Source organism: Mustela lutreola, chromosome 9 (assembly GCF_030435805.1).
Source record: "Mustela lutreola isolate mMusLut2 chromosome 9, mMusLut2.pri, whole genome shotgun sequence".
In the NCBI taxonomy this organism is placed as follows: domain Eukaryota; kingdom Metazoa; phylum Chordata; class Mammalia; order Carnivora; family Mustelidae; genus Mustela; species Mustela lutreola.
Window position 1 is genome coordinate 123963667 of NC_081298.1, and position 26085 is coordinate 123989751.

General features: G+C 39.9%; 1 protein-coding gene across 3 annotated transcripts in view; it reads right to left on the reverse strand.

Moving 5' to 3' along the window:
• The window catches only part of BABAM2 (BRISC and BRCA1 A complex member 2), a 406823-nt gene that overhangs the window by 267936 nt on the left and 112802 nt on the right, over nt 1-26085 (reverse strand). For all 3 annotated transcript variants that reach the window (XM_059188740.1, XM_059188742.1, XM_059188739.1), the window contains one exon: nt 13252-13446. In XM_059188740.1, the coding sequence (XP_059044723.1) occupies nt 13252-13446 (195 nt within the window). The remainder of the gene's footprint in view (nt 1-13251; nt 13447-26085) is intronic.

The following is a 26085-nucleotide window of genomic DNA, read 5'->3' on the forward strand; positions in this document are numbered from 1 at the left end:
ATGGGAAAAAACTACCATCAGCAAAGTCAAAAGACAACTGACAGAGGAAAATGTACCTGCAACCCTATCACAAAAAGCTAACGACCCTTAATGAAAAAAAGATTTAAAAAACCCAAGAGAAAAACAGGCAATGAATATATAGAAAAGAAATGCAAATAACTCTTAAACATGAAAAAATGCTTAACTTCATTAATAAAAAAAGGAATACAAATTAAAACTAAAGTGAATATCTTTTTTTTTTTTTTTTTACCAAACAGACTGGCAGAAATCAGCACTTTAAAGGTATTACTGCACTGTGCTCTCTCCTCTACTGTTTCTGATGTCAAGTCAGTGTTGACTCAAATAACTGCTCACCTACAGATAAAGTGTCATTTTTCTGTGATCACTTAAGATTTTCTCTTTACGTGTGGTTTTGAGTATTCTGACTTGCATTTTTCTTGGTTAGGTTTGTTGAGATTCTCGAATCTGTAAATTTATGTCTTTCACCATATTTGGAAATATCAAGGCATTATTTCATCAAAGATTTCCCTGCTGCCTCTTTTTCTCCTCTTCTCTCCTTCTAGGACTCTACTTTCATGTATATTTGATGTTTTGGTTTTGTCCTGTAAGCTCCGCCTTCCTCTCTACCAAGTATCAATTTCTATATAGTATCTAACTGCTTTAAGTCACATCCGGCATCTTCAGGCACAGGTCATTATGTTCTGTCCAGAGCTTAGAGTTGTTATGTGTAGAAAGGTTAGTCCAGAAGCTACCAGGCCATTATGCAAAGTGGAACTTGACAGAAATCTACAAGTATGTTAATACACTGTTGACAACACTGTGGAGAAATAATCACTTTTATATATTGCTGCTAGATTAATAAATTATTAATATGAACTTTATGGAGGGCATTTTAGAGATTAAAATTATAAACACACATAATCTTTGATCTAACAATTCCTCTTCTAGTTATTTATCTTACTTGATAATAAGACCTACTTGAACAGATGCAAAATGACAGGTACAAGAATGAAAGAGCTCCCTATATTTGGAAAAAAAATCCTTAAGCTATGTTAGGTCAAAAGCAAGATGCCAAACATGGTATATAATATACGTTACCATATGCATTGAAAGAGGGGAATATATATATATATATATATTTGTATTTCCTTTTATGTGCATATAGAAACTCTGAAAAGGTACATTAGAAAAAAGCTATACCGGTGCTCATCTAGGGTGGAGGAAGAGAAGGATGGTGGCTCTGATTTGGGTGGACACAAGACAATGATGGGAGAGAGACTTTTCACTTCAATATTTTAACAGATTTTGATTTTTCAACAATATGAATACATTTCCCACTCAAAAACTTTTAAAAAGGAATTTGCAGGGGCGCCTTGGTGGCTCAATCGGTTGAGCATCCTACTCCTGATTTCAGCTCAGGTCATGATTTCAAGGTCATGAGGGTGAGCCCTGAATCAGGGACCGTGTGGAGGGTGGAGTCTGCTTCAGATTCTCTCTCTCTCTCCCTCTCTCTTTCTGACCCTCTCCCTGCTCACATCCACTCTCTCACAAATAAATAAAACCTTTTAAAAAGGGAATCTTCAAATTAAATGTGTACACATTGAGATGTTCATAATTCACATACTCAATCCTTCATTCATTCAACATATATTTACTGAACACCTACTGTGCCAGGTGCCAGGTTAGGTGATGGAGATCATAAGACAAACAAAATACAGTCTCTGGCCTCACGGAGCTTAAAGTCTCCTCTGAGTAGACGAACAAAATACTATGATGTGATACTCTGACAGGGATATTCAGAGCACGCTTTTGGAAGTGACTGAGTTAGGGCTCTGCATTTTAGATGACAGAATTCCATTTCAAACTCACCTGAGCAAAAGAAAGATAATTTCTTAAAACGCTATGCAGTATCTCATGGAATCTAAGACTAAAAACACAGCCCAGCCTCAGTTCGAAAGACTTGAATACCCTCAGCAGTTTCTCCTTGTCTTATCTCTGCTCGCTTTCTGCTTCGTCTTCCTTTCTCTGTACCTTCCACTCTCTTGATTCTTCTGACTAGATAACATGAGAAAAAACTTACATGTGACCCACCGGTTACTCATAAGGAAACCAGCCTCACTTTCTCTGTGCTAACTCCACATTCCCAGGCAAGAACTGTGTCTTGCTTGTGCCTTCTGACCTAGTCAACACTACTCCCATGCTTCATTATAGTAAGAGAGCTAGCAGCACCATAAATTCACTGAAAATAATTGAAAAACTAGGAAACATTTTTAGGAAGCAGGGGGGGTTAAGTTATATGTACACACTCCCAAAGCCATAAAATAGTCTGAAGTTTTCCTGATAGCACACTTCTTATACAGGATCCTTCACCTTTTTCCTCTTACTATATGGAAAGAAAGCATCTGGTCCTTTAAAAACCCTTGTATATCCCTTTCAACGCTGAGAAATCTATGTAAAGGGTGCTCCCTATATCTACATGGCCAAGGAGGAAATGCAGCAGGGCACCCAAGGTTTCAGAACAAACACGTGGCCTCCCAAACAGAAGCAGGGGTGGGGCAGGGCGGGGGTATGGGGGGAGGTGGCACGAGGCATGATTCCAGTCCTTCTTCAGACGATGCTCCATAAGGTACAGGCAAAGGAAATGGAAAGGATTTCCTTTGTGTTTCACATGCCTCCATAGAACCGGTCTTTTCCGCTCGATGCACCCTGCTGCTTAAAGAAGGCTGAATTTCCTACTGGTACTATTATTTAAAAAAATAACAAAATTCCTTTTACATGTCAATAACACTGGAAAAGCTATCATATTCACCTTTAAGGTCTCTAAATTGGGTACACACACATACTACTACTTAAGAATGAAGTCAAAATCTGAGATACAAACTATCACTAGCAAGATCCTAAGTACGCCAACTGGCGTACAGGTCAAGATTCGGTGTAACAAATCCACTGCGAACACAACAAAACTGTGAGCCCCTGTCATGGGTTCATTTATTTTAAATCATGTTCAACTCCTAATAGTTCCATGTGGTTAACAACAAAAACAAATCTGTCAGTTCTAGAAGCGTGTGTAACACAGCTGACTACCACACTACACCCTTTTCAAAGGAGCAAGTGCAAGTTTACCCCAGTCTACAAGTCAAATGCCTTTAGGCCATAACTCCCAAGCTTCGTCAGCTCAACAGGAATTATGAGAGAAGCCCCTGGGATGTCCTGCTACACACAGAAGGCTGACAGGCATCGCCAGAACACCTACTCCATCCTCGTGGCGGGACGGGAAAAAGCCCCATGTTTCCGGGTCCCCCAGATATTCTGATCCCTCTCTTAGCACTCTGGCCCTCCTCTCCCACCTTTCTGGACCAGTGCTCTCCAAGAGAAAGATGGTACAACACACAAATGTGGTGTGCACATCCATGAATACTTTAGGATGTTTAATATTTTCTTATAGCCACATTTAAAAAGGTAAGACAAACAAGTGAAATCACTTTTAATACTATATCCCAATATATCCAAAATATTCTCATCTCCACGTGTAAACAATATAACAGTTGGTAAGGAGATCATTTTTGTATGACTTCTTGGAATTCTGGTATGTATTTTACGTTTGCGTAGATGTCAATTCGGAGTAACCTTGCAAGTATGGTAGTGGCTCTTACGCTGGGCGGCACAGCTTTAGACATTGCTCCATCAATACTAATCCCCACATTCAGTTAGATGCTCACGGTCACAAATGCCTGAAGACCTACTTGAGCCACCAAATACCATGGACCTGGCACACTCCTCACAGGAAGGCATCGGATACATGTCATCTGGTTAGTAGGGGCTGATCATGGGACCCCACTGCCCCTTCCAGACAATATGACTTTTCCTCCTTTCTCCAAAAACGTCTACACCTACTGTCTTTACTTTTTGTTTTCTCCACTTACATTCGTGATAACCTACAGTCTGCTCTCCCGGGCTCCGAACTCCATCAGAACTGGTCCTGGAAAGATAAGCACCACTTTCTCCCTCTTAAATAGGAACTTTTTCTTTCACCTTGCTTTCCATTCCTTATCTGCATCTTAGTGACACCAACCTCTACCAATTCACATAAGGGACTTTCCGATTAACAGCACTTTCAGAGATAATCCAGGAACAACCACTGACCTAGAATTTATGGAGCCCCTACCTACCATAATTCACTTCAACTATTTACAAGACAAGGCTAATGATAATAATAATACTTTGTATTACATAACTCCATGTTTGCTTAATTCTGTTTGCTTCCCACACACAGGATCTCATTTATCTTTGTGTCAAGAGTTACCTCCAGGAAAGTGACACAGGGAAAGAACCTAGTTACACACACACACAAAACTAATGATAGAATTAGAATCTGAAGCTCCCGTTTTCCAGAACACTCTCTCTCCAATATATTTCCTATGGATACAGGCCTCTGCTCTGCAGGACTTTACACTCTAACACATGCTAGAGAAGTAATCAGCCAAGGAGGCCACCAGACGGAGGGAGCTCTCATGCCGTGGTAGCTGACTTAAGCAAACTGAAATCTAAGCCAATAATTTCCTATAAATGCCTCCAAATTAAGAAGAACAATCAGTCACAAACAGTCAACTGGGCTTTCCCAAGTAATGCAACCCCTTAGGCTACAGCCAGTCAAATAAATCCCCTGCTTTGCTTCTGTGTCTTTGCTACAAAAACCCTGCCCCCTAGCTTTGGTCAGTAGAATATGCTCCAATTCTTAAAAATTTTAATATGCCTCAGTTTATTTTTTTAACCAACCTCATATACCTTCCCCTCAAATGGAAACCACAGCAGGATGAGATGACAGAAGCCTGGGTCATTAAGTCAAATGAGGAGCTCCTCATGGAATGGCTCCTTTCTTTTCTGCACAATATTCTTAAATGCTGCCAGAGCTTAATTTATAAGTCATAGATTCCTAAAATCTTGCTGGAATTTGGGGTCAACTACAATAACAACAACAACAAAAAAAGATAACTTCTTCACATTCTCCATTATATAAGTATATGTCATTATTAAGAAAATACCCACAAAAGGAAAAAATATGTTGCCAAAACCCTCATAGATCACCCTCTGGTATTCTTTAATATGTAAAAAATGTGAAAACATGTGGTTGTGGAACATCTCAAAACACTGACTTCATAGCAGGAAAGAAAAATGTCTCTGATCAAAGTATTAGGTATGATAAACTAACTTTGAGTTCTGGGAATTAAAAGCCAAAGGGGGAAAAAAAAATCACAAATTTCTTTACTGTGCTTTCCTACAATTTACAAACACTGGTTCTTTAGATACAACAGACCCATGCAGGAAATGCTGGCAAGGTAGTTGATATATGTAATATAAAATGAGACCTTAGACTTTACCCATTGACAAAACTGGTAATGCACCCTTATTTTGATAGGGTGTATCGACACAGTATATATGATTTCAACACCTGTAGCTTATATCGTGGCATTCATCAAAATTAACATTCTAATCTTAAAACTAACTCTGCTCAAAAAGGCAGCAGGTAATTTTGTGGTGATGGAATAATTCTATGTTTCGCCTGCAGTGGTAGTTACAGGAAATGATGCATGTGGTAAATGGCATACACATACATTGTGCCAAGGTCAATTTCTTAGTTTCCATACTGTACCATCAATATGTAAAATGCAACCACTGGAGGAAACTGGGTGAAGGGTATACAAGACCTCTGTACTATTTTAAAACCTCTTACGAATCTATAGTTATTTCTAAATAAATAAATATACCTTAAAAATAACCCTGACCATGCAGGCACACGAGAATTATTCATTCTGGACATAAAAGCTTACAATTTCAACGTATCATCTGTTTTCTCCGGATTAAAAAGAACAATGCTTACTAAAAATTCTAAAACCACCAGAGATAAGCAATACAATGTTCAAAACTAACATCTACTCATTCCAGGAGATGGGCAAGCCAATAAGACAAATGACTTCATAAAAAGATACAGGCTAAGAACAAAGTGTGTTTGCTGGTTTTCTTAAAAATGGTACCTTCAAGTGGGCACTGGCTGAAACCTTCTAGATGGAAGTTTTGGGGGGAAAAGAGTGTCTTTGAGGTGGTATGGAGGGAACGCTGAATTTCAAGTTAGCAGGCTTGTCAGAAGGCTCACGGGAGATCAGAGCCCTCTCCCTCTTTTCCATGGCTGTTAAAATTTTCCTTTTGCCAGGTGAGAGTAACACGGAAGAGGCATCTCAGGTTTTTAAGAGCCTCACACTTTTAGAACAGAAGAGGAAAGTGAAGAACGTAAATATATGTGGCAGAAAGAAATTTTCATTGATGACAAGCAGTCATCACCCTCTCAAAAGAATACCGCATTTTGTAATCCAAAGGTATTAAATAATTGCGCACAGTCTTAGAACCATCACCAAGAGTATTTATCAGATGGGCTAGTCGGGTCCAAAATAAAAGGATTTACACTTAGCCCAGGAAGAACATACTGATCTCACCGTGTTTTATTTGGAGAGCATATTAATGTTTTAATTCATAAATATCCATTTATTTCATACAAAAAGTCTTCAGGCTTCAATATTCCAATAAGAGATAACAGATGTGGGCACCAGAGTGGTTCAGCCAGCTGAGCGTCCAGCTCTTGATTTCGACTCAGACCACGATCTCAGGGTTTTGAGCCAAACATCGGCCTCCGCGCTCAGCAGGTAGTCTGCCTGAGGATTTTCTCTCCCCCTTTCCCCCTACCCCCCTTCCCGACATGCGCATGTGTACACTCTCTAAATAAATAAATAAAATATTTAGAAAGAGAGAGAAGAAATGTGATTTACTGATAAGTAAGCCAGTCGTATATGTGTGTTTACGATTCTTGCTCCCCGTGCACGTCACGCCCCTAAGTTATTCTCCAGCCACTGCCTACTGCCCTCCTCCACCAACATGCTGTGTCCCCTTCCCTTATGGCCTCCACCAGGTCTAGTTCATTGGGGACAGCTTTCCATAGTCACTTCATTCCTTGGTGACTGGGTCTACTACATTCTTCTACAGGCTGTACTCCCACTTCAGACCATCTATCCAACGCTGCTATTTCATTTTTTCACAAATGCATATTGAGTCTTCTCAACCGGATTTTTTTTTTTAAGATTTTATTTATTTATTTGACAGTCAGAGAGACCACAAGTAGGCAGAGAGACAGGAAGAGAGAGAGGAAGGGAAAGGTTCCCCGCTGAGCAGAGAGCCCAATGTGGAGCTCAATCCCAGGACCCTGAGATCATGACCTGAGCGGAAGGCAGAGGCTTTAACCTTTTAACCCACTGAGCCACCCAGGCATCCCTCAACTGGATTTTTGACATCCTCAAGAGCAAAAGCTGTGACTGGTATACTTTTTACCCAAAACTTTTTTAGGCTACCCCTTTTTGGGGAGGCTTATTCTTTTTTACCCAAAACTAGTAGAGGAGACTTTCTGTAAATGGACATTAGTAAAGCACTGGCTTAGCCCTACCAAACTGCATCCTGGGGGGTTGCTACAGTATTCCAGTGCATAAAAATATAAAATTAATTTTAAATAGATTCTGCAGTCTTTCATAATAACTACCTTTTCAAAGTCCCTGTTACAGAAAATTTGAAAAGCATGTTTTTCAATGTCCTAATAAAACAGTGAACCACAAAACAAAACAAAAAAAAACACAACAGGGTCAAAAGAAAAGCCCTGTGACATTCCACAAGACGCCTAATGGCTAATAAGAGTTACATGCAATCTTTTAGGTGTAGCTCTTCCAAAGATTCAAAACAACCAAGAGAGGAACTTACAGTCAGTAGAATCCTAAGGAAGAATGACAGAATGCTTTATTAAAAATGAGATAATCTAAGTCAACGATATCTACCTTCCTTCAAAGGGTAAAATTAAACTGCCATGACTGTTTCTTGGTTACCCAACTGAGGTTCCAACTACTGCATTCTTATTTAAATGTTTGCAAATCACGCAGTGCCTGGGTGGCTCAAACGGTTACTTGTCTGCCTTCAACTCAGGTCATGATCCCAGGGTCCCTGATGGGGCCCCACATCCATCAGGCAGCCTTCTTCTCCCTCTCCTTCTGCCAGCCACTTCCCCTGCTTGTGTGTGCTCTCTCTCTCTCTTTCTCTCTCTCTCCCTGTCAAATAAATAAATAAAATCTTAAAAAAAAAAAAAAGTATGCAAATCATCCACATAAAAGACCTGAGTATAATTCTTTTTAAAAATCTCCACAACATTTTTACTTTCTACAGTCTTCTAGGATCTTTTTTTTTTTTTTTAAGATTTTTTTATTTGTTAGAGCGCAAGCACAGGCAGACAGAGTGGCAGGCTAGAGGCAGAGGGAGAAGCAGGCTCCCTGCTGAGCAAGGAGCCTGATGTGGGACTCGATCCCAGGAAACCGAAGGCAGCCGCTTAACCAACTGAGCCACCCAGGCGTCCCAGTCTTCTAGGATCTTTCTGCTTCTCCAGTTTCTCAAAGATACCTCTGAGAGCACATCTGCCAATTTCTTGAGTACCCTGAAACAGTCTCCCCTAGAGTCTCCAGAAGCACAGCCTTTCCAACACCTTGATTTTAGCCCAAGGAGACCCACTGTAGACTTCTGATCTCCAGAACTGTAACAATAATAAATCTGTGTAGTTTTAAGCCACCAAGTTCATGGCAGTTTTTTAGAGAGCAGCAAAAGGAAACTCATACGTCCCAGGTTCAAAAACTCTTGGCTCAAAACTCAAAATCAAGTTCCTTGCTTTCTGCCAGGGCCCTCTGTTTACTGCCCGGGTTCTTGGTCTAGTTTTGGATTCCATTAGCAGATTGCCCTTTAATGCATTCTTGAACCAGTCTGCCAAACTTGAATGTATTTCATCTCTCAAGACACCTTTACACTCTGTTCCTTGACCAGTGATGAACTCCTACGCCTATCTTTTCATTTCTGTAGTCTCAGCTCCCACTTCTACTAGGCCCTCCTAGGCCTGCTCTCCTGGAAGCTTAACCTCTAACCTTGCCTTGTTATGGGATTCTCAGTTTCTTTACTTCCCCAGAATCCATACCCATTTGCCCTAAAGTTTACAAACTACTCAACAGCAAATCAAAATAAACTGGGGTAAGTATAGCAGTAGTCGGCTTTTTAGGTGAAGAATGAAGAATCAGTTCACATTAAATACAAAGTTTTCAAAACAAGATAAATTTAAACTCTCTAGCTGCCTTAAATGAACTGAAACTTCAACATCTAGATGGACTATGAGTCAAGTATTAGCTGAGCCAATGAAAATAAGGTTGACCCTTGAATAACACAGGCTTTAACTGCGCGGATCCATTTAAAAGGATTTTTCTCTCTTTTTTTGATAAATACAGTACAGGACTATAAATGTATTTTCTCTTCCTTAAGATTTTCTCAATAACATTTTCTTTACATTACTGTAAGAAAACAGTATATAATCGACCTTTCATGACCTTTCATGTTAGAGGCATCCGGTCAGCAGTAAGCTATTAGTAGTTAAGCTCTGGAGAAATCCAAAGTTATACGTGGATTTTTGACTGCGTGGTGGGGGTAAAGGGGGTGAAATGGTGCCCTCACCACCATGTGGTTCAAGGGTCAACTGTAATTTAAAAACTTTTAGATCAGAAAATGTGCCACAAAACTGGATATATTTAAATTCAGCCTTAATATTCAAAGGGTGAATCGGGTGGGAAGGAAAATCCTAAAAACTAAAGACCAATTAGTTCTGACAGTGATTCCCGTTTTCAAATGAGTCTATCAGCACTAAAGACAACACAGGTTCACCAAGAAGTCATGCCAAATTAACCTAACATCTGTTTTTGGAGAACAAAGATGATTATTTAATAAGAAAAATGCTATGATAAGAGGACAGACTAAGTTCAACAAAGTTTTCCTGACTATCCATGGGAACAGATTCAAGATGCAAAATCATCAATAGTTGAAAGCCTTAAACTCTGCACTGGTGGTGGAAACTGAAAATGGTGTGGCCATTTGGGAAAATAGTAAAGAGGTTTTTCAAAACTTAAAAATAGCATTGGCGATATGAACCAGCAATCCCACTCTTGGGGATATCATCAAAAGAATGCAAAGCAGGATCTTGCAGACATATTATCACACCCTTACACAGTGCAGCATTGTTCACAACAGCCAAGAGGCGGAAGCAACTCGTATGTCCGCAAATGGGTAAATAGATAAACAATATGTGTATAGACTTCCAATGGAATACTACACAATCTTAAAAAGGAATGAAATTTGTCACATACTACAACCTGCGTGAATCTCAAAGGCATTATGCTAAATGAAATAAGCCAGTCACAAAAGGACAAATGCTGCATGATCCCATTTATTGGAAGAATCTAAAAAACTCAAAATGACACAAACAGAAAGCAGAAAGGTAGTTGCCAAGGGCTAGAAGGAAGGGGAATTGGTACTTCACGGGTCCAGAGTTTCAAATCTGCAAGATGGGAAAGTTCTACTGATACATTGCACAACACTGTGAAGATACTCGACCCTATTGAACTGTATACTCAGAAATAATGAAAGTGGTAAATTTAATTTTACGTGTCTTTTGCCACAGTAACATAAACAAAATAATTTTTTTAAAAAACCTTAAACTGAACAAACAAGATGATTTGTAACAACAACTTTAGACATACTGATTCAAAGGCATTAATCACATATAAGATCTTAGGAAACATGTCCTTTAAGAAAAGGCTGAAGAATAAAATGGGAGGAAGCATATTTAACTTAACAGAAGGAAGACTAAGTGAAACCTGAAAGAGTTAAGACAGAGAAGGGAACCTAAAAGTTACTCTATGATTAAATTAACTAGGTTATTCATTCATTCATTCAAATCAGGTTTATTCATTCATTCATTCAATAATGTTTATAGAAACTGAACAACATGGCAGGTACTGCTCTAGGTGTTTCCGATACAACAGTGAACAGAGCAGAGATCCCTGCCTTCCTGAAATTTTACATTCCAGTGGGGAAAGACAAACAACAAACAATAAATGAGGGAGGTAGGCTGCTTCTAAGTGGCTCCCGATGGCGCCTGGTATTCACCCTCTCGTGTACGTCCCCCCACCTCCCCCGCATATGGACTGGACTTAACAAACAGAACACAGCAAATGTGATGAGACGTCACTTTCAAGATTAGGTCATAAAGACTATGATGTCTGCCTTACTCACACACTCCCGCTTGCTTGCTCTGGGGAAGCCAGCTGCCATCTTGCAAGCCGCCCCATGGAGGGGGTCTGTGAAGAGGCAAGGCGCTGAGGGAAGTCCCAGCCAAAAGCCAGTGCTGAACTAAGACCCTCAATCCAAAGGCCCACAGGGAACTAAATGGTACCAACAACCACAAGAATGAACTTAAAATGGACCTGCCTCCAGATGAGCCTCGAGGTGACACAGTCCTGGCCAATACCTTGAGTTCAGCTTATCAGGGACCCTGAAGCAGAGGGTCTATACAGATTCCTGACAAACAAAAACTATGATAATAAATGTTGTTTGAAGCCACTGAATTCTGGAATGGTTACTTTATGCAGCACTATATATTAATACAACAGGCTAATTATGTGTATGTTAAAAAGAAATGCAAAAAAAAAAGTAGAGCAGAGTAAAGGTAGAGGTATGGGAGACACGATTTTAAAAAGGGGTATTAAGCAGGGTGCCTGGGTAGCTCGGTTGGTTAAGCAACTGCCTTTCAGCTCAGGTCATGATCTCAGGATCCTGGGATTGAGCCCCGCCTCTCCCTCTTCCTCTGCACCTTCTCACCCCCACACCCCATTGCTTGCTCTCTCTTTCAAATAAATAAATAAAATCTTTTTTAAAAGTGGGGGGGGGGTTGTTACAAAGACTTGCATATGAATATTTGTAGCAGCTTTATTCATGAGCGTCAAAAAGCAGAAACAACCCCAATGTCCATCGTTCGTTAGGTAAATGGATAAACAAAACGTGGTGTAACACACGCTACACCACAGGAGAAGCTGTGGTGTGACAGAAGCCAGCCACAGAAGACCACATATTAAATGACACCACTGTAAGAAAAAAATCTACACAGAGATAAAGTAGTTTAATAGTTCCTAACTACTTTCTTTTGGGTTAGAGTAGGAAGAGAATTAACCATAAATGAGCATGAGCAATCTCATCGGGGTGATGGAATCATTCTCAAAATGGATTGTGTGGTGGTGGCTCAACTTAGCAAATGTGTTAAAAAAAATCACTGAACTGGACACTTAAAACCCGGGAATTTATGGTATGTAAATTGTACCTCAAAGAAGCTATTTAAGAAAATTGGGGGTGTTGGGACGCCTAGGTGGCTCAGTCGGTTAAGTGACTGATTTTTGATCTCAACTCAGATCTTGATCTCAGGTCATGAGTTCCAGCCCCACCCTGGGAGCTCAGCATGGAGTCTACTTTTTAAAAAGAGGGGGGGAGGTATTAACACAGGCACCACAGAGAATATAACATATGAGTGAAAACTAAAAAGAAAGGGCACCAGCCACGAAAATATCTACGGAAAAGATGCCCAACAAGGGAAAGCTACACAGGGACCCTAGGGTAGGAGCACCCTGCATCTGCAGCCCAGCATGTGTGCTATAATGCCGGATTTGGAAACTTCTAGAAGAGGTAAGAGATGAAACAGAGAAGCCATGATGGGTAGAGCAGTGGCGAAGGGAAGCAAGTAGGGCCTATCTACGTCACTGGGGGGACTTTGGCTTCATCACATGAGAAAAAGAGAGTTATATGTAAGTTCTGGGCAGAGGAGAGCTATGACCCGACTGGTGTCTTTAAAAGATCCTACAAAGTCGAGAAATTCCCAAAAGAGATTATAAAAGGCTCCATATAACCTAGCTACCTTCAGAGTTACTGACCTCTCTTATCTGACTGGGAGAGATGTTCGACACCAAAAAGGAAGGGGCACTTGGCAGTGTCTCAAATATGTGGCCTGTGTGACCTGTGTCAGCACCTCCAAGGGACCTGGTTATACATGCAGCCCCCGAGGCTTCCCCTGTGACTCATGAACATCTGGGGCCGAGGACAGAAGCCTCCAAATTTTACCAACTTCTCCAGGTGATCGTTTTGAGGAACATAATGAATCAGATGAATATTCAAGTCTCTTCAAGCTCTAAATTATGAGCACGTATGCAGGCAACCCAAACCATATTTATCTAAGGAAATGGTAAATGAACATCTGAATTATTTTATTACAGATGAAGTGCCTTTTATTTTCCCATCCTCAAAAAAAAACCTTACCCAGTTGTTTTTCTTCCCAGCATAAATCTCCATGTTCTCTCCATACTGTGGCTCTTCCAGTAACGTCTGGTACTCAAACATGAGGCGGGAGCTCTCCCGGAGGCGGCTGCACTGGAATTGGTGATATTGCTGCACGAGTTCCTTCACCACAAGCAACAGACATTCGGGATTTGAAGGATTCCAGGAGGCGAGGTTCTGGGGAAGCCATAAATAAAAGGCCAGTTAAAAAGGAATTTTCATACAAGTCCAGTATCACATCAGCACAGCAACACAGAGGAAAAGAGTTACGAAAATCTAAGAGGAACAGATTACTCTTAATTAGGAATAAACTCAGAATTGAAGTTAGAAGGGTCTTTTGAGCTTGGTGACTTCTCCTGCCTTCTACAAGTTCTGGCAGAAAAATCACGGTGGAATTCCATCATGAGGAGACAGACACAGTAACATGTAGAGCAGCGTGGTAATAAGACAAGAAACCTAGATATCCTGGAAGACCATCATTTTAGCCCTAGAAGACTTAATTTCCTTCTTATTCTGTTACAATTTTAATTTTTTTCAATCTGCACATACATCCAGCATTCTATGCTAACATCATTCAACCCAGGTCCCCGACAACCTGCATCAGATATAAATATCAGATATAAGTATCAGTATTATATATAATATATATATAACATGTAATATAATATATAAGTATTACATCAGACATAAGTATCAGATATAAATACACACTCTATAAACACTGGAGCCCCACAGAAATATAAGCATAGCAGTGATGGTCTGGCCTGGAAATGATATTAATGGAGAAGAGAAGAGGGAAACTAAATCAGGAAATGCGAGGTTCAGAGAGAGGAAGGAAATGGCCATGACAGCTTACAAGCAAGAAAGGAGCTGGGAATGGGGGAAGATCTGGTCAACAGTCATTGTGAAGCTCACATTCATTCATTCAACAATAGCTATCAAATGCATATTATTAAGCAACAGCCACTGTTCTAGGCAGTAAAAAAAACAAGCCAAGCCCTTGCTCTCCAGGAGCTTACATTTTGGTGGGCCAAGATAACTAACAAAAATGAAACAGATCAGTGGATGGTAATAAATGCTGCTGAGGACCATACACCACGCATCCCAGAAGCCTAGGGAGGGGAGTGGTTCAAGGAGAAAGAGGCGATCAGCTGTGTGAAATGGCGTTAACAAGGTGAGGTAAGGAAGCCTGAGAGCTGACCCCTGGGCCCAGGGACAAACCCATCAGCAGCATCTTCAACGGGTTGTCTTTGGTAACATAAAACATGACTGTCAGGTGTCTAAAAAAGGATGGGCAGAAAGTGCACATAGCTAGGGCAGACAATTCAAACTGGGAACTAGTGGGGAGTGTGGGGTCAACGGAAAGTTTTGCTCAGATGTTTGTCATCTGCTGGGATGTCCATGTAGAGAAGGGCAGGGGCGGGGGTGGTAAGGTGGAGATGGGAAGCAGAACAGCAGGAGGAAAGAAACCATATAGGTAGACCGGGATGGGATCTCCAAGAGGACTGACCTTAGAAACGAGCACAGAAAGCCCATCCCCAGGAAGGAGAGGAAAAACCAAGCGAATGAGTTTAAGGGAAGGCAGGTTGTTTCATGTGGTGACAGGATGTGTGGCAGTTCTCCCCAGAGAGCTTCTATTTTCTCCTTGAAACAGAAAGGAAGGTCATCAAATGGGAGTCAGGAAGAAGGAAAGGATACTGGAAGTTGGAGAAGAAAGTATGAAACAATCATTTAGAAGAGTCATTTAGTAGAATAAATGGACTGGAGAAATGTAGGAGGAATTCCAGATAGCACTAAAAGCCCCACTGAGGTTAGAGGGATGGTTTTTAAGTGAGGCCAATTAGCATAAATTACCCTGCCTGGGTGCAAACGTGAAGCGAGAGGAATTTGGATTTAACAAAGCTTGGGACTTTGCCAGAAGAGCACAACAGAAAGAAAGAGAGGCAAAGATCTTAGAGAGTTTGCAAAAGAATGATTATAATCATGGACCATGGACGTCAAGCCAGGAAAAAGCCAGGCAAGTTTGTAAGGGAGGTGAGAATTCGTGAAAGGGTGGCAGGGTGAGTGGTCCTGCGTTTGGTGGGTCATTAGGTATTACTCCATGGGGAAAGGCTTATTGATAGGGAAAATATATAACCTTGAACTAGGGCTGCTGCAAATTCAAGGACAGTGAATAGAATAAGAATGACAAAAGGAATAAAGGCCTGACATGCTGATGCTCATCACGGTGAGGTTTACTCCTCCAACCAGGTCAACACAGCAGTTAATCCTACAGCCAGTGCTATTGGCTTAATAAAAAGACTAATTGATTTGATAACTCTTAAGAGATAACATACTACAGATAAGTACTAGAAAGAACGAACTGGAAAGACAGGAGGTGTGGCCAGAGAACAGGATGGTTATAACCAAGGAACAGAGGTGGTCTGTAACTGGGACTGACGAGGTGTGGAACGCCACCAAAAGTGTGCCTGGCTCAGAAGAATCATTTATATGCATTTAAATCATATATGCAGAAAATTTTAAGGAAAAGGGAATGACAATTTCCTCGGTAGCAGCACCGAAGAGCAAGGAGAACACCCACAATACCCCCAGACACAACGGTATAAAGGACGGGAGAGAGAAATCAGCTCCAATACTAGAGAACATGGAGGGAAAGGCAGACCCTCCAGGCAGAGAGACAGACTCCAGAGCAGTGGTTATCAGTCTTTGCTATGGAATCACCTAGAGAGGCTTCAAAATACTACGGCTTGGGCCTAAACCCCCAACCTTCTGATTTTCGTTCAAATGGGTTAAACTGAGGTCCCTCTTTGAGGTCTTGGGTGTTGGGGTGTTTGTCTTAAATTAAAGCCCCTGGGGTGATTCGAATGCACAGCAAAGAACCACTGACTTGGAGGAAAAAGGATTATGGAAAAGGTTGTGGATATAGAACATCTGTGGATATAGGACTCTGTTGATAACAGCTGACTGTGTTCATACCCCAAAACACCCAATCTCTAGAAAGCTAGAAATTTAGCAACAACAAAAGAGAATACATGTTACACTACCAATGTTCAACAGCTAATAATTATATAGCTTGCCAAATGCTATATAAATTCTAAGAACTTTTCATACATTCAAGTTGGCCGTATCACAACCATATAAAGTATATTACTACACCACCTTATAGACAAGGCAAAAGTGGTTCAGTATCTCATTCAGAGCTATTGAACAATCAAGTTGAGTTTCAAACTTAAGCAATTTGGCTCCAAGTCCCTGCTTATGCACTATACCAAAGGCTCTTACACATTTTGGTCTTGGAAACCTCTCTTTAAAAAAGAAGTATTGAGAACACCAAAGAGTTTCTGTGTAGACAAATTATAGGGATTAAATTTTCTATATTAAAAATGAAAACTGAGAAATTTTAAGAATACCTATTAATTTTTTTAAAATAATAAACCTACTACATGTTAACATAAAAACGTTTTTTTTTAATGGACTCACTAGGATTTCCAAAAGAAATAGGGCATGGCATTGTTTTACATTCTTGCAAATCTCTTCAATGTCTGGTTTAATAAAAGAGCTGAGCGCTTATATCTGCTTTTACATTCGATGTTGCAATATGTTGTTTTGGCTGAAGGATATGAAAAAAAATCCAGCCTCACTCAAATATGTACTTTAAAAAGAGAGAAGTATTTTAATAGCCTTGTCAAATAATTCTAGATATATTCTTCTTGGATACTATACCAAAACTCAACAAGTGGAAGTTTCTTTTTTTTTTTTTAAAGATTTTATTTATTTATTCAACAGAGATCACAAGTAGGCAGAGAGGCAGGCATAAAGAGAGAGGAGGAAGCAGGCTCACCACCGAGCAGAGAGCCCGATGCAAGGCCCAATCCCAGGACCCTGAGACCACGACCCGAGTCGAAGGCAGAGGCTCAACCCACTGAGCCACCCAGGAGCCCTAACAAGCGGAAGTTTCTTAAAGGCTAGCTGCAATGTGGAATCCAAAACTGTATTAATAAACATTTCATGCTCTTACATTAAATTCCATTCACCTATCCTGCACTTTAAATGTATCTTCTACTTACTGTATGATTTTGTACCATCATGCATTTGGTCATTTAGAAAATACTGATTCACAGAGTTATGCAGCTCTTCTAAACATTGACACATTTCATTTATATAATCACAAAGTCATTTACATAATCACATTCATTAATATCATAACTAATCTCACCAGAAAAGTCTTCTATCAAAAGAAAAAAAAAGGTTAAAAAAAAGTGCATCCTTTCAAAGGACAGCAATTACTCTGATCTACCAAGTGGGTTGATTTCCAGGCACCAAATGACAATGGGAAATCATGAAATGCTCTCTTAGGTACAAGATAGACAGGTTTTAAGAGATGTTCAAATAAAGATTTGATGAACAGAGGAAAAAGTCAGCTCTTGAGCATCTTACAGTGAAACAAAGACAGTCCTACCTATGAATTTGTTTGAAAAGAAGAGTGTCAAAGTCCTCACTGGCCAATCTCTTGACCTCAAGATTCTGAAAATTCCTTTTGAGCTACTCGAGACCACAAAGGTATCAATAGGATATAACAGCACAGGGTGCCTCGGTGGCTCAGTCTGTTGAATGTCTGCCTTCAGCTCAGGTCATGATCCCAGGGTCCTGGGACTGAGTCCTCGTCGGGCTCCCTGCTCAGGGAGAGTCTGCTTCTCCCTCTTCCTCTGAGCCTCCCCCTGCTCGCTCTCTCCTGATTTCTCTCTTTCTCTCAAATAAATAAAGTCTTTTAAAAAAAAGAAGATGCAATAACACAGTAGAGAACTCAAAATGATTATGTAACTTGCTATGAATTTCCTTCAGAGATCATCATTAAACATTAACAGGAAAAATTTACAATTTCCATTTCTTGGTCAGTGGTCAAGTCCCTGTTCTAGGACAAAAAAAAAGTTTAGTTGCCTCAACTTGTACTTTTTTAATTCTATCTTTTCTCTTTACCTGTTTGGCAAGTTAGCCTATATCCCACAATAAATATATATATATATATACACACACACACATATATATATATGTGTGTGTAAATATATATATATACATATATATATATATACACACACATATATATATGCATGCATATAAGCTGGCAAACATCTCTTACCAATGTGAATTCATTTCAAGTAATTCAGCCTAATTGTTAAATGCATAAACATATGCTAACAAGTCCCTTCCCATTAAAATACAATCTCCAAGTACATGGAAATACATTTGACCTCTACCATTCAGTGTATGCTTCAGTGGGAAATGACTTAGCTGAAAAGCATCCCCATCAGGGGATGTACAGACAGTCTCAACAAAATAAAAATCTCCCCACTATTGCTACATGACCACTTTCACTTACGTAATTTGTGGTTTGAGACACTTTGTTTAGAAGGGGAGAACAGACAAGATATTACAAGATTGTGATCATGTCCTAAAACGAGGACATATGTTTAAAATGGTCTAACGAGGCAGATGTTGGAGCTTTCCACTCTCCTGGGTAGAGACAGAGAAAGTGTCCAAAGTTTCTTCAGGGAACTGTACAAGCCACAACAAAGTGGGGGGGGGGGGGGGAATAGCTCAAGGTATAAATTAAGAGGCCTCTTTAGAAAAAAGAGAAAAATAAGCATTTCCCTCTATATTACTATACATACATAGACACACAATATACACACACATATATTATTCTCTATATATTAAGTCCTATTCTACTGATTTTTTTGGACATGCATGAAAGAAATCTGAAATGAAGATGGCCCCAAAGAGTAAGCACAGGACACATATTACCAAAGAAAAGGGAATAGAAAAGAGATTTCATGGGGTGCCTGGGTGGCTCAGTCAGTTAAGCGCCTGCCTTCAACTCAAGTCATGATCGATCCTAGGGTCCTGGGATCGAGCCCCGCATTGGGGCTGGGTCGGGGGAGGGGGGGGGTCCCTGCTCAGCAGGGGGTCCTCCCTGCTCAGCGAGGGGTCCTGCTTCTCCCTCTGCCTGCCGCTCCCCCTGCTTGTGCTCTCCCTGCCTCTCTCTCTCTCTCTCTAAGTAAATATATAAAATCTTTAAAAAGAGAGAGATTTCAAAAACAAGGAATGAAACACACATTAGAAGAAAGTGATAAAACCCAATAAAAGTAAATAAACAGAAGCAAAAGAATTAACTACTAGCATGAAACTTGCCTCATTCTCACTGAACACTGATGAAACAGGTCAGGGAGGTGTCATGTCAGCTCATTTTAAAGACTGGGTAACTAGAACCATTGAAGAGTTCTTCTGACATTCACGTCGGCAAGTGACAGTAGAGAATATAACTCTGCCAACCCTCTCTTCAGTTCACTGAAATATCAGTTTCTAACCAAACAAATGGCACCTGCCTCACCACGCCACGACGTACCTCACACCTGGCATTAATTCGGGGTTCCCCATGGTGGCTCACCTGCCCGAGGCTGCCCGATTTGAGGGAAGCTCCTGAATCTGGGACCCTCAACCTTCCCACATTTCTCTCTCGTCAACGCACCACACATGCTACTCCCCAGTCCATCAGGCCAAAACCTCGAACACATCTCAACCAATCCTGAGTTCCTTGTCAGGTTCCTTAGATCAGAAACATAGTGATGGATGCTATTTTCAGAGGCCCAGCTCACCCCAGTTCACATCTCACTTACTGAAAACCTGGCTTCTGAGCCATACTGAGGCAAACACAGACACACACACACACACACACACACACACACACAGACCTCAATCCAGGAAAGAAGCTGGGAAACAATGTACTGAGTTCCTACCTTCGGGGAGACAAAGGAGGAAAATAAGCAAATTAGCAAATGAGCCCTGGGACCCATCGCTGCCTAATAATGGAGAGAAAAGAAATCTAAGGGGAAAAAATTTTCTTTAACAGAAACAAATCTTGTAATGAAAATTTTCCATTGATAAAAGGAATTATTTGACACTTCATACCACAAAATTTTGCGCTGTCTGGCATTCGGATAAAATAGAAATTGAAATGGAGTAACAGTTATGTGAAAAGCATGCAACCTTACCAATAATCAAAGAAATGTTAATTTCTCTGGTTTCTTCTTTGTCATAAACTAACTTTTCATTGAAGAAATAATATGTACATGGTAAAAGAAACAGTATTTTCCCAATAGCATAAAAGAGTATCAAGAACAAAAGTCACCCTCACAACTTATTTTAGATCCCCCACCCCACTCCCCAAGTGGATTACTCTTATCCCCCAGAAAGATCCACACTGGGACTGTGTAAGGTGCCAACATCTGACCCTTCTTGGGTATTCTAGATCACCTCTAGCTTTGCTCACTCTGCACCTTCTCCCCACTCTTTGAAGCTACATACCCTGGCTTCCATGGTTCGACTAGCCTTCCTTGAATCAGGTATTAATTTGAACTCAGTAGCCTGACTTACTCCAAGATGGGGCCTCAACCCCCACAAATTGTCTCTTGCTCTCATGGGACTCATGATTTGGCCAGCTCCTCACTTCTCAAGCAGACAGCTAATGCTGGGAAGGAAGGATGCAGTTTAATGGACACTTTTACACATGAGAGTGAAAACTGATACAAGCAGTTAATATTTTTCAAGAAGCATAAAAATGTTCACTATCAAAACCCCTTAGAAGTCCTATTTCTCAGAATCTATCTAAGAAAAAAGCAAAAATAAGGGGGGGAAAAGCACAACTGGCAGAAAAATGTAATTTAAAATATCACGAAACTGCTAATAACCTAAATGCCTAATAATAAGAAATTGTTGAAAAACTGTTATGGTCACTCAAGGAATACTATGCAGCCAGTATGTTTACAAATACTGGGAGACAGTATAGAAAATACTATTAAATACTGACAAAATATTAAATGAAGACAGATATAAAACTGCATATACATTATGATCTTAACTTTGATTATTCCCATTCTTTCCTAACCTCCTATACCAAAAAAAAATCTATGCATAAAAAAAATTACTAAAAGAAATGTTCACAACTAATGTTAACAGTTTGGGAGCTGTTTACCAGTGTTCTCTTTTCCTTCTTCCTAATGTTCTAGATTTTCTGCATTTCTAACTGCATTGTTATCCAGACGTATGTATGTATATATGTGCACATACGTAACACATGCACATACTTTCATAACGGAAAACTGTAAATTTTTAAAATAGAATAGCATACTTCAGTATTTCATTCCGAACTGTGTTTCCATCTCAAAGTTCAAGAAATTCCACTTGCCACTTACATGTTTTATAAAGTCAGGCTTCATTGGTCTCTTTTTATCACTCAAAATTACCCAGCTCCATAGCCCTCTGGAACAAATCTTGCATCACTTAACCCTAAATAAATATGCTTTAAGCAACTTTGAACTGTTTCTTGAATTCTAAACCTCACATTTCCAGAAAACTACTGCAATATGCCACCGTGCAATGGCAACAGTTGTAGGAATCTATTACGCTTCTCTCAACCAAAACTCTTTTGTGTTACATTTCTCTGAAAGGAAGTCTTAGGAAATGACTGATGGCATTTTCCACTTCTAACAGAACTGTAGCTGGACAGCATGAATTTTTTAAATATCACTTCATCTAGGGAATACAAAAGATAAGAATGAATCTGCTAACTGAACTATCTGTAAGAAGACCAGGCATTATCAAAACTGAATATCCACACTGTCTGTTAGAACTCGTCTAACGCATCGCCTAAAATAATTTAAATGCAATTACTTTAAACTTTCTTTAAACTTTCTTAAAATAGAGCAACTTCTTACAGTTGAGTTAACATAACATGAAATGTAAGGGCAGGTGAAACAGAAGCTGAATTAAGAGAAGCTAACTGGGACTCCTCAGAGCAAGTCTACTCCCACTTCCATATAACTACCCTCCGCAAGTTCACAGTCATGGCGCTAGCAGAAAAGACAAGCCAGCACTCCCAATCACATCCTTTACAATGAACTTGTAGTTAATGCTGTGGGACTTTATTTTTGAGAAACCTCAAGTGTTAAGAACAAAATGGAGTGTGTGGAAGGGGAGAATATACCACACTTGTGTTCTGTTCCACTAAAATGTGTAGTGCACTCACAGAAATAAATATGGTAAGGCAAAAAATTAAATAGGGCCATTTTACAATCCTCAGTGGCTTTATTTTCAAGTACTCTTAACAATTATCTTTATCCTTCTAGGCAGGGCCCTAGTGAGTCTAAGGTCTGAGATTATTGCCATGATGTTTGAAGTTGTCGTTAATTACGGTCTTTGAAAACTCAGTGGGAAAACTTCTGGGAAGCACAAAAGCTAACTGGAAAGATGCAAATCTCTGACACAGAAATGAACAGGTAGGGAGACAACCAGTGTAAGGATATTTCTGGAATCAATAGGGGCTAATAAAGGTATTCCTAGAAGTAGTTAGAGAAAGTCTTCACACCAACTCGGGAATTTTGTCTGACAAGTAAATTGAATGTACTCTGGTGAAACATGGTGATTTGCTGCCTGTGTTCGGTGGCTACTGGGGGAGGCAGGTGTAATCTGAGCAGAGGCACTCCAGACCTCTTAAATCCTGCTTTCACCAGAACACCTCTGCCATTCTATTTATTTGGTTTGGTTTGGCTTTGGTTTTGGTTTTGGTTTTACTGAAGTTTTACCTAAGATGTCATCAGAAAAAAAAAAAAAATTCTACTGGAAAAAATGGATCTCATCTAGTACACAGTGAACACTTCTGTGAAATCTTATGTTCTTCCGCTCTGTTTGTGACCATCTTCATTTTGCTACCAGAAGTCCTGATAAGAGGAATCCAAACTCATAAAACAACCTGGAGGACAAGAAGATGTGCTGAAGAAATGCATTTTCTCTAGTTTAAGACATTAGCCCCAAGTTACCAATTAGTCCACAAATACACAACTCATGCTTAGAGTGAAAGGGATTTGTCACCTCAAATCATACATACCTTGACCATAAGCAAAATGGAATTGGCATCTTCTCAAAAAATCTAATCTATTTGGGCCAACCAAGGAAGCTTCTGGCTGTGATTTCTCCCCCAGTTTACTCTTAGAGCTCTCCAAGGTTCTGACCTGCCTCCTAACGAAAAACCAACTTCCCTGATTTTTGCTGTTGTAATTTATTAACTTTTTATGACCTAGGATCTTTCTAAAAGGACTTTGTATTGTCTTGAAGGATAAAATACAGTAGTCCATTCTGGGGCTTACAGTCAGTAAAATCTCCCAGTTACTAATGGTAAAATGATCCTGATTGTATGTCAGCATAGAACATGATAATTACCTATCCTTGAGAAGGACAAAAGTAATGTCCTAAGCAAAATTCACAATTAACCTTAGTGCCTGAAAGATCACTTTCCCACGTGATTTTCCCAGTGATAGAATCAACAGGCTTGTAATAGAAAAAAACACAAAACAAGGAAACTTAAATCTAGACTTTTTGAAATGCCATTCAATAGGCAGCCTTACCTACAGTTGCTAGGTAAGGAAAACTTCCAATTAACAGAGGAGGTTAAAAAAAACAAACAAATAAACAAACAAAACAGAGGAGATCTGGGGAATTTTAGAATATCTACAGAGGGATGACCCACCACTGGTGCATTACATGAGAATTTTTCTATCATCCCAATTTTGTGTTAGGGTGTCAGAATCACTGGAACTGGTTTACTTTACTTATTTAGTTTCTTCCACAGGTAAACATGCTTTTCATCTAGAATATACAAAAATATCTACAACTATACCCTTGGTTCCATTTAGAAAATTTTTAAAAAATTGCAGTATCCCCAGGCATCTGGGTGGCTCAGTCGTTAAGCATCTGCCTTCAGCTCAGGTCATGATCCCAGGGTCCTGGGATCAAGCCCCACATCAGGCTCCCTGCACAGCAGTAAGTCTGCTTTTCCCTCTCCCACTCCCCATGCTTGTGTTCCCTCTCTTGCTGTCTCTCTGTCAAATAAATTAATTAAATATTTAAAAAAAGAATTGCAGTATCCCTTCTTGCCCATCAGAAGTTACCGTAACATCACCTTTCAGTTCTCCTTAAAAAGTGAACAGCATGCAGCCCCATGTCATGTTGAACTGCCACTTCACATAAGGTCCTGAAGGTCACGTAGTGCATATCTGTTTCTTTGGAACTGGAGATAGATAGATGATAAGACACAAAGGCTGGAGAGAGTAGGGAGGGAAGGAATCTCAAGCCACATCCCATTGTTCAGCCTTTCTTGTTTATGAAAATGGAGAAGGCAGAGCAGATTCCTTTCTATATTGGAAACCCCCTCAGATGCAATAGGGTTGAAAAGAAGGGAAAGAGTACCCCCCACAGAACCTTTACTAGCCTTTCTTCTCTCAATGATAGAACCACTTCAAGAACAGGAATGGGAGGGGCGCCTGGGTGGCTCAGTGGGTTAAAGCCTCTGCCTTCACTCAGGTCATGATCCCAGGGTCCTGGGATTGAGCCCCACAGTGGGCTCTCTTCTCGGCGAGGAGCCTGCTTCCTCCTCTCTCTCTGCCTGTCTCTCTGTCTACTTGTGATCTCTGTCAAATAAATAAATAAAATCTTAAAAAAAAAAAAAAAGAAAGAAAGAAAGAATAGGAATGGGAGCTTTTCTATGACATGGATAAAAGGACTAAGACTGGGAACACAAACATCACTGAACAAAAGTAGTTTGGAGGATGTAGACTTGAATAATAACTAAATCGATTCTAGTTCCTCTATAAGATGTTATCTTATATCCTCACAGCTTTAAGGTGCTATCTTTTGAATATAAAATCAAATCTATTTGGAGCCAAAATGTTCAAGTTTTATTACCTCCTGTTCATCAAAAAAGTATGAATAATAAATAATATGAAGTTAATTTTGCATAAAATGCCTGTGTAGACTAAAATTTGATTAATAAGCCCAAAGCATTAAAAAAATCCTTTTGTGTGGCCAACAAAGTATTTTAAAGAACATAAATTTAAATTCCTTTATGCTGAGCACACATCCAGCTCACCAAGATCCCCATCAATTACAGAAAAAAAAAAAAAAAAAATCCTTTCAGGCCCAAATTAGCTGTACCACTGAAATGAATGTTGCCATTTATCTGAGTCACTAATGCCACACACCTTCTCAATCTTTGCTACTCAGATTCGAAGAATAAAAGGCAATAGCGGAAAGAAAATTGGCAGATATGATTTCTAACTTAATTCAAATTGTTTTTCCTGGGGATGTATTGAAATCGTCCAGGTTGCTCGAATATCATCCAGGGATGTGATTTTGAAGGAGACAGCTTGCTACTGGTTTTCCTGGCTGTACTACAAGAAACAACAGTATGAGCTTATTTTAAGTTAATGTGTGCTTCTGTGTTTCTTTACAAGAAATTAACTGCAATCATTTACTTAAAGCAAACACTTTGTTAAGGTTTCGTTTCTCAGTAGAAAATGTCTTCGGGAGTCTTTTAAACCTCTTAGAGAGTTACAAATCCCAACTTCTACCCATAGATTTTGAGCTGGGAGCAAATGATTTACATCACAGTAAAAGATCATTAAGCTTAGTGACCCTTCGTGGCACTGAGTGGTTTTTAGCCATAGGTGAGTCACAATATCATAGGAGTCCTACCCATTCTCCTGAATCAACACAGTAATTCTTTGCCTGCCTCAGCCAGAACCAGACCTCAGGGTAAATTCTCATTTCTTTCCAACTATGTAATCACAAGGAGACCCATAGGAATGGGCAGTATGGAACAAGACAGAACAAAGAGCTTCATCCAAGTTATTTTTAACTAGAGAAACACCTGCAGGCTCTGGCACCTGGTTTCTGACCCCTGCCCTTGAGGATTTCCCAAGCTAGACT